This window comes from Apis dorsata, unplaced genomic scaffold (assembly GCF_000469605.1).
Source record: "Apis dorsata unplaced genomic scaffold, Apis dorsata 1.3 scaffold_32, whole genome shotgun sequence".
Classification (NCBI taxonomy): Eukaryota; Metazoa; Arthropoda; class Insecta; order Hymenoptera; family Apidae; genus Apis; species Apis dorsata.
The window spans coordinates 757,198-767,004 of record NW_006263334.1 but is presented as its reverse complement, the minus strand read 5'-3'; the positions used below and the strand labels follow the sequence as shown (position 1 = coordinate 767,004).

Genomic DNA, 9,807 nt, shown 5'->3' with positions numbered 1-9,807 from the left:
TTTTTTCCTCCATCATCATCTCTTCCCTCGTCTTTTTTTTTTTTTTCTTTTCTTTTCCTCTCTTCGTCAACCACGCTTAACTACTCCGCTCTTTCTCCGCGTGGACGTATTCAAATCGGGCGTATCGATTGCTCGAACCTCGACCAAGCAGGTCGAGCAGAAACCACGCGAAACGCCCTGTTTCACTTAATTCAGCGCTTTTCGAGCATGAACCTCCCCCTCCCCACTCCCGCTTAAGCCACTCGATCTTCCACTATTCCGAGTAAGGATGGTCGTTTCGCGAGCTGCAGATTTGTTCGAGAAGCAGATTAATTAGGATTTTACGAAAGAGCGGAGGAGATAAAGAGTGCAACTTCTTTTTTTCTTTTTTTTTTTTTTTCTTTGGCTCGCCGTTTCTCCTTCTTATAATGTAATATATTTCGCGATGAACGAAATTGGAGATCGTATTTGTAATCGCGATATCGAGTGCAATTGGCTCGTTCGTTGTTTAAGGTTGATGGTTGAGACTGTAACTTTTCATTTAATTTTTTATTATAAATACGATAGGTACACGTTTGATCCACGTTATCATTGGAAATTGGAATTAGTTTGATATATTTATAGTATATACGAATCCATTGCACAGGGATTAAACATGTACCAGCTTATATAAGAAAATAAGAGAAGAATGTTAAATCGTAAATATTAAATCTGCAAATATAAAAAGTTATAATAAAAATATGAAATCTAAAGTTCATAGAGAGAGTTCGTTACATCGAAACGCAATTAATAAGACAATGGTATTTATAAAGTGTGTTTCTTCATGTTTACTGTATTTGAAATTTAGAGATTTATATCTGTGAGGAAAGCGATTGTGTATCGTTCAAATCGGTCAATTCAAGCGGCTAATAGAAAGAACTAATAGAAAACAAGATAAAGAATAGGATGGTAAACTTCTTTTCTTTAATGTAATAAAACGTTATTTGCAGACTTGTGCTTATACACAACATTCTTTTCTTATTTTCACTCGTAGAGATATTAATGAATAGATTGCGAGACGATTTGATTAAAATAAAGAATATGCAATAAGAAAGAATATATTTAATAAAGGAAATAAGGATAAACTGTGTTACGTACATGTGAATCGTGCCGATGCCTTTCCTCTACTGAGCTCGCTGTGTCGCGTTCGAAACAAACGGAACAGAATGAAAACACCGATCGCGTCCAATGACGCTCGATTCGCGCATAAATATACAAGATACGTGTCGCGCCTTTACGTATACGTAAACTCAACGATAGTAATATAATTTGATTGTGTATAATAATAATTTTAATATATATATTATAAATAATTTTAACGTTGAGATAATTTTATTGTAATTTTATTGTAATTTATTGAAATTTTTCGTATTTGAAAATTAATGCTTTAAAATGGATTTCGAATATTTCGAATAATCGAGAGAAAAAAAAAAGAAAATATTTTTAATAATTCATTTTCCTTCATCGACCCGATTTTTTGAATCTCGTACGAAATTCAGGTATGGAAGAATTTCGATATAAAAAAGAAATGTTTGAAACGATTTATTTTTTTTTTTTGATGTGAATTATGCTTTGAACGAATAATCAAGAAACCAATAATGGAGAGAAAAAGAAAAAGAAAATATTTCTAATACTTTATTTCCCTTCATCGATCCGATTTTTTGAATCTCGTACGAAATTCAGGTATGGAAGAATTTCGATATAAAAAAAAAATGTTTGAAACGATTTGTTTTTTTTTTTTATGTGAATTATGCTTTGAACGAATAATCAAAAGACCAATAATCGAGAGAGAAAGAAAAAGAAAATGTTTTTAATAGTTCATTTCCCTTCATCGATCCGATTTTTTGAATCTCGTATGAAATTTAAATATAGGAAAAATAATTTCGATATAAAAAGAAATGATTTGAAACGATTTATCTTACTTTACGAAGTCTCATCGCATTAAACAGAAACAGCGATCGCATCCACTAATTCACGCAATAAAAATTTGCAATAAATATTCAAGACAGTTTTTACATATATATAAATTCAACAATATTGATATAATTTGATCCTATATAATAATTTCAATATTGAGATAACAATTTTACTGTGAAATTTCTCGTATTTCAAAAATTAGTGTTTTGAACGAATGGACCAATAATCGAGAGAGAAAGAAAAAAAAAATGTTTCTAATAGTTCATTTCATCGATCCGATTTTTTGAATCTCGTACAAAATTTAAGTATAGGAAAAATAATTTCGATATGAAAAGAAATGATTTGAAACGATTTTTCTTTAAAAGTCTCCTATTCTCGTCTCATTAAAACACCAGCTACGTAGCTGCGTCTTTTGAATGGATTTGACTTCATACAATCACGTAATAATTCCTCGTCTTTGGCTACAGATAGATAACGCCGAACGTGACTCGTTCTTCGATGATTCGTTCCTTTTCCCAACTCGTTCCAATCATTTCCTCTCCAAACACCGCGAACGTGACTGGCCACGTTTTCCCCGTTCCAATGATTCTTTAACTTAAGCGCGTTTCAATCGACAAATATAAAAACAAATTTAACTCGAAAAATCTAATTATATATTTGTTTAAGAAGATTAAAGCATCTTCCCATTTGGTCAAACTCGATTAAACTCAAGTAGAGGGAAGCCAAAATGCACCTTCGTTCAATTTCGAATCGTTCTCCCGTCGAATCGATCGATTCACATGCTGTATTAATTATTGAAACCGAGGCGAAAAAAAACCGAATTTAACGCCTACGTTCGATTCGAAATTAATAAAACGTATCAACGTGAATTTTAAACCTATAATAAAATATTATTACGAAATTATTATATATTCCTCCAAAAGTCACATCTCCATTTACATAAACATATACCTTTTTGCAAAAAAGAGTTTCACTCTAGAGTTTCTCTTCTCTAATTTTGAAGAAATAAAATTTTCTCAAAAAATTAATAAACATCGAATAATTGTGTTCTTCCCTCCATTACTCCCTTTTTCTCTTTTACGTTTTTCCATTTCAGAACCACGTTTGTTAGATTATTTCCTTCATCCATGTAGCAATGCGGGGTAAAAATGAACGAGCGACACTTTGATTTCAGGCCGGATATAAACGCCATAAAGGGATTGGCATCTTCGGCCTCCTCGGCCGCGACAAAAGTCGCCCCTCCGTCGGCTGTGAACAGGGTCGCGGCCGAGGATCGTGAATTGGCACGGCAAGGAAGCCTCGTCGACGGGGAAAGTATCAAGATCGTTATCCATCACGCGGACAATGACATGAGTGAGTAAAAGGCCTCTTAAAATCTTTCCCTCGCCTTAATAATAAAGCGACCATTCGCGATTTTCAATATTTTTTTTTTTTCGTGTTTCTTTTTTTGTAGTTTAAAGAATCTTTTTTTACTCAAATTTCGATACGTTGACACGATAAGATAAGAGAGATAGAATTTGAAATGAAACGCTTCTTGTCAATAATTACAGTTTATATGAAAATTATAAATTATTAGCAGTCGATTAAACTGTACATCGATGTTCGATTCGTTTTAGAATTTAATGGTATTTAGTGGTCGGTTAGGTTTAACTACATCAGCCGATTTAAATTATCCAATCTAAACTAACGGAAATTATTTAAAAATTAATGGACAAGAATAGTTTTCTTCCATGGCTTTGATATTTATATTGAAACAACTTAGACGAACCAATCTACTAATAACAAATTAAATACTTATAATAAAAATATTTAGAATATAAATTAATATATAAATATATAATATAATAACTCATGATAGAAAATTATTATTAAAACATTAAGAATTGCGAGTAGATCCTCCCTAATTTTTTGGGCGACAGATATTAACGGAATCCTCGTGTCGAAGAGGATACTTGTTGAGGAAGACACTTTCGTTGCTTTATTCGCGCCCGGGGCGAGGTTTGTTATTCGAGATAACAAAGACAACTCGGCGATATCTGTCTCGAGGCGATCCTCGAACATCTTTTCGCAAAGTTTTTGCAGTGGTGAAATGGTCTGATGAAACTGAAATCGAGGATGTAATACACCGATATCGAGAGATTGGGGACGGTTAAGTGCAAGGGGGGAGGGTTTAAAAGGAAGGAAGGAAGAACAAGGTGTAATCGAATATTCAAATTTTGAATCTGGGTCGTTGAAGTTTCTTCCACGAGAGGGGGAAAGCTGTTACTCTGTCGATGTAATTAGAGAGGCGGATAACGTGATAATAAAGTTTCTCCTCCCGATGCGGTATCTCTGTATCGGATCCTTTTAAAAATTCATAACTTCATTTCGTAATACCTTTGACTGTTTGCTCGAATCCTCTTTGCATCTCCCTCTCAAAATAATTTTCACCTGTCTTTCAATTTAGTTTAGTTTCTCCTCCTTCTTTTCTTTCTCTTTTTTTTTTTTTATTTTCGTTGTTTCACTACCAAGCATTAATAATACCAGTAAAGACGTATTATTCTTAGAGTTTTAAGGGATATAATGGTTTGTATGATTTAATAATAAAAAAGAAACGTCGTTAATTTTATATATAAAATATCAGGACAATGCGAAAAAAGTGAATGGAAAATGTGATTCAAATATCAGATCTAAATATCTCTCCCATGAAGAAAATGGAAAATGCGTGTTGGTAATTAAATTCTATTTAATTACAAAATCGGAAATTGAATAACTCGGTGGACAATGTGAAGAAAGGCCAAATTTTTGAAATTCTGTAAAAATTCTGAGAAAAAAGTATTCTCTCATTGTTAAACGCGTTATACAAAAATGAGGAATAGTCCGTAAAACTAACGCTTCTTACGAATATAAAAAGTGGCTTTGTGAATGATATTTGAGAAAAAAAATGTTTCAAAGCGAACATCTTCAAAAAAACCTTCGCTGCACTTTGTGTGTAAAATGAAACTGAAAGAAAGTGAAAAAAAGAAAAAAAAAAAAAAGAAGAAGAAAAAGAGTTTTGAGCAAAAATATTAAAATAATGAAGCGTATGAGAAGCATAAAGGCCTCAAATGGTAACGAATGGAAAGAAATTCTGACAAAAAGTTAACGACGATTCGTAACGCCACCTGTTTTGCGTCATTTTTCACTACCTTTTTCCTCCCTGAAAATTCAAAATGAAATAAATTACACGCCCATTTTTAACGTTGCTTACATTCCACGTACATTTTTTTCCGATTTGAAAATATTACGTAGTTGTTGAAACTATTGTTTCACGACTACAATGCTATGTATATATATATATATATTTTTTAAACAAAAAAAGACACAGAAAAAAAAAACAGAAAAAATATATATTCTATATGGCAAGTTGGAAAAACAACGTATGTTATTATTCTTTACGATAAGTATATCGTAGAAGGGCTAAAAGCAGGGAGAATCTATTTTCCCTCTAAACTTTTATCGGACATCTTTCGACAGAATAAAAATATCCGTGGTGGGAATTTGATCGAAGAAAAAACAAAGAACAAGGTGGACAAGAGATAAAGAAAGATGAAGGTTATCCCGAAAGATAAAACTGATTATTTTCGACGCAATTTCCCACGGATTTAGTATATGACGTATATGAAATTTTACAGATTCCTGGCAAAAAAGGATACGAGAATCCTTTCCCTGTGTCTAAGAAACTTCAATTAGACCTTTCGAAAAGAAAAATTTCCGTTAGATACGAGTCTCTGATCCGATAATATAATAATCTTTCTAAAAGATTTCAATCGATCAACTCGAGAAAAAAGGAATAAGAATATTTCGTAACAGACACGATTCTCGATAAAAATAATAATTCTCTCGCAACCTCGAAACATGCATTGTTTCCAAAATCTTATTATCGATCTTGCAATAGATTTTCATTCCATCTCTCGAGAAAAAACGTCCAACGCTTGTAAAAAAAAAAGGCTAAGATATACCAAATCACTTTCTGCGAGAACGAGCATCGATCGGAAGTAGAATTTCGGGTATAAACGAAATCATCTTTACGCTACATTGAGCGGAAGTTACGCGTCTGTATTGTACGAAAGAAAGTACGATAATCTCGTTCCATTCCTTTGTTGAAAAAGATATATATATATATATATATATATATATATATACCTTAGCCTTCTATTAAAGAAAAAAATGTATATCAAATACACTTTGTCGTTTATTGCAGCGCCCTGGGTGAACGCGAAGAGGAGAATAAAACTGAGAAGAGATCCGAGTTTGGACAAAGGGCATAGAAGTAAGTACGTTATTATTTTTGAAAAATTAATTTTGAGATTAATTCTCAAAGGCGAAGGAGATTCTTTTCCCACCGTTCTCAAAATATTCTGCGAGCATTTAATGTACGCGCGGATATTCTTTTTTCACTCCTCGAGCGAAAATTGGAAAAATTATTTCGAATCGCGAGAAGAGCGCGTGGATAATTGAGAAGAGACGCGGTGAAACCGGGCGGACACGCGGGATAAAACGATGGTTCGTAAAGAGGTTGATAAAGGGGGAAAGCAATGAAAACAGTTACGCGCAGCGCCGGCAGGGTGTGCGCGTGACGTTTAATTACTCGTTGCTCTTTCTGAATAGGTTTGCTCACTTTTCACTCCTCTCGAGATGCGCGATGAATTGGTCGGCGCATCGAATCCTGGTCGAAAAATCGAACATCGAACACGGAGCGAAAGAACGAATTATTACCACGTGGGGATTAAAATTAAAATTATCCTTTGTACAGGATACGACAGTGTACCTAAAACCGATGAATCACGCGGTTTAATTCGAACGCGAGGATACGAAACGCGTTAAAATGATCGATTCGGGGAAATTCGTTACAATTTGGGAACAGTGGAGAGTTTATCGTAACAGAGATTGTTCGAGGTTATAATTTGATGGAGGACGTACATCAAAGATACATACTTCCATTTTCGATACTTTTGAATTTTCAAAAGTTAGAAGAATCTTTTTCTTGTAAGGTGAGATTTAGAGTAATGGAGAGAAACGTTTGAAAATTTACACTACGTTTAATCGCATTAAATAATTATTGCAGAAAATTTGTAAAAGTTGTTCGAGTTGAAAAATCCCAAGTTCGATATTTAATTGATTACCTTTAATGATTCAGCAGACTGGATTGAAATGAAAAGTGCTTACACAGCGCTTTCCAAACGACTTAAGAAATTTATTTGTGATTTATTACAACGGTACATCGTTAATATATATCGTTAAATGAAAATAAAGTATACTCATTGAATCGAACAATGAACGTTTTATATTTGATATATCGTGCACAAAAGTCTAGTTCCAAGTACAATGTTTAAATCCGTCTTATTTTCTACGTATATATTTTCCTCTTTATACATTTTGTATTTACATTCTGCGGCTAAAAACCCACATGGATATTTGCGAGAAGCAAATTGTTATTAAATATTCCATTTCAAAAGTACAGAAAGATAAAAATCTTTTTTCCATATATTATATATATATGTATGAGACATTGTATAAAGTTTAATTTAATATGTACGAATTGAAGTTCCTACGATTCTTTGTTTCGTTTAATTGTCAAAATATTCGTAATAAAATCTAATTCCATGAAATGTCCCAAAAATTAACACAACGTCTTTACCCTTCCAGAAAGAAGAAGATAGATAGATAGCGCGAGCGTAATTAAACTTGTTAACGTTGGCCGACAGTTTACACGTGTTCTCAGGATTGCTTAAAAATTGAAAGAGCTGGATGCTGTTTCACAAATTAGATTGCCAATCTTTATCTGCTTTCACGGTTACAATTAATCTCATAATGCTTTATTTTGAATTAAATTAATCGTTTCTAAGGTAAAAATCTCGAGAAAAAGTTCTATTCCATCGAATTCTGGCCCAACACGCTTTTAAACGCCTCTCTACATCTCCCTTTCGTCTCTATCTTAATACTCTTTCCTCCCTCCCCTTTATTAACCCACGTAAATAAATAGACTTTGACGGTATTCGAATGAAAGATCATAATTTCTTTCAAGGAATCCTTTCAAATTCAATTTTCTCACTTCTCCTCGCTGATTTCACCGAATCTGTTCAATAACGATTTCCTTTTGTGAAAATTCTTTTCTGCCGCTTGCGAGGAAGCCACGATCCTTTTCAAACGTATATTATTCCCTTTGTTTATTATTATTTATTAGAAAATATTATATTTATAGAAAAATATGGTTTCAACTATTTCCTTCATCAAACAGGTGCCAGAGTTCAATCATGAGTTGAAAATTCTGTTCAAATTATTAAAATTTAATCAACGATGATTATAAAATCCGCTTCATTATCTATCGATTTGAAACGGATCGCTTCGTTTGATCTCGTATTATCTCGACAAATAATCATCTTTGTTATCCGTTCGAGCTGGCAGCGCTCGTTGAACGAATTAATGCGATTGGCGGAGAGAAAGGGCAGAGGGAAATTCGATTTGCCTTACGGGGGAATCTGGGTGGCAAATTTTCGAGGGCCGCCATCAGGATCCATCTCATGGACGAACGTTAACAAGATGGAGGCTGGCTCGAGTATTTATCGAAAATCCCGTAGAGAAACGGGCAACCGATCAGATAATTACGCTGCAACGTCATTACCAGAACAAGCCTGCGGCTCCCAGACCTTATCGTAGGCCCGGTATTCCCACCCTGTTAATTAAGCCTGAATGACGGCCCTTGATTGGCGTTCTCGCGTCGACGCCCATCAAAACTGGTCAATTCTCTATCTTCCTCTGTCTGCTCACGAGCAATCTATTCCTTCTTTTATTTTTCCTATTTGCCTCTCTCTTTCTCTCTCTCTCTTTTTGTTTGCATACGAATAACAAATCTTCCAACTTGCCTTTCTTCATTATAAATCTGCCATTTCCGTTCTTTTCGATTCGTCAACTTTCCTATCTTTTCTTCTATTTTCGAATAACAAACCTTCTAACTTGTCTTTCTTCATTATCCGCTATTTCCCCCTTTTTCGTCAACTTTCCTACTCTTTCTTCTTTCTATTTTCGTCTCTCTCTATACAAATCCTTCAACTTGCTATTCTTTCCTCGTTCAAGATACACATCCTCCATTTTTCCTCTTCTTTTCTACTTTTTCTCCTTTTATTTTTCCTATTTATTTCTTTCTCTATACGAATAACAAATCTTCAATATTCTTTTTTCTTTCTTACTTTTTCTTCTATTTTTCTCTTTCCTTTCCCCTTCTATGCTCGCACGACGCAAACAAACAAAATGAATCCTCCAACTTGCTCTCCTTCCTTCGTTCGGATCACAGATCCGCCATTTTCCCTTCCCCCCTTTCCGACTCGTCAAGGCACGGAATTATGACGTATTATGATCCATCTCGTTTTCACGAACGAAGATAGAAATAGGTCGGAATGGATGATGAAACGAGGGGTGTTCGAAGTGAAATTTCCGCGAGATGCTCGAAGATTAACGATTCTGATTAGAGGAGGTTGGCTCTTTCGTTCTCGCGAATAGAGGACGCGTTAATCCCGCCATTACTAACTAACGCTAGAAACATCGAATGGATATACCTGTTGCTATACACGCGTGCGTGCGGGCTTCATTAGCCGTGACGTTGGTATTAAATTAGTTCGGTGTTAATCGCACGCTTTACTTCGTTACTACGGACATCCGTCAAGAGGAATATTCATTGTTTGCCTTCCCTCTCTCGTCTAACCACGTGTAATCTGAGTTGACTGAGATAAAACCGCGACTGAGTTCACTTCGGGATAATTCGTGGAAATTGACCGAACAAATTAACGAAATCCATTTCGACTTTTTTCGTTATTTGTTATTCCGTTTTTTTTTCTTTTTTTTTTTTTACGTAAT

At 34.3% G+C, this 9,807-nt stretch overlaps 1 protein-coding gene and 1 long non-coding RNA gene across 11 annotated transcripts in view; one reads left to right on the top strand and one right to left on the bottom strand.

The window, feature by feature from the left end:
- The window catches only part of LOC102675205, a 109,605-nt gene that overhangs the window by 57,061 nt on the left and 42,737 nt on the right, over positions 1-9,807 (bottom strand). Inside the window, exon 3 of one of the 3 annotated variants that reach the window (XR_004150904.1) lies at positions 12-284. The exons of the other annotated variants lie outside the window; for them this stretch is intronic. This is a non-coding gene — a long non-coding RNA (uncharacterized LOC102675205). Of the gene's footprint in view, positions 1-11; positions 285-9,807 lie in introns of those variants that run through there. 3 annotated transcript variants of the gene reach the window in all.
- Positions 1-9,807, top strand: part of LOC102674467 (regulating synaptic membrane exocytosis protein 1) — a 138,414-nt gene that overhangs the window by 95,376 nt on the left and 33,231 nt on the right. For all 8 annotated transcript variants that reach the window (XR_004150899.1, XR_004150900.1, XM_031511906.1 and 5 more), the window contains 2 exons: positions 3,110-3,288; positions 6,158-6,226. Coding sequence is in view for 6 of the 8 variants with exons in the window: in XM_031511906.1 (XP_031367766.1) it covers positions 3,110-3,288; positions 6,158-6,226 (248 nt within the window). In the remaining 2 variants the exon portion in view is untranslated. The remainder of the gene's footprint in view (positions 1-3,109; positions 3,289-6,157; positions 6,227-9,807) is intronic.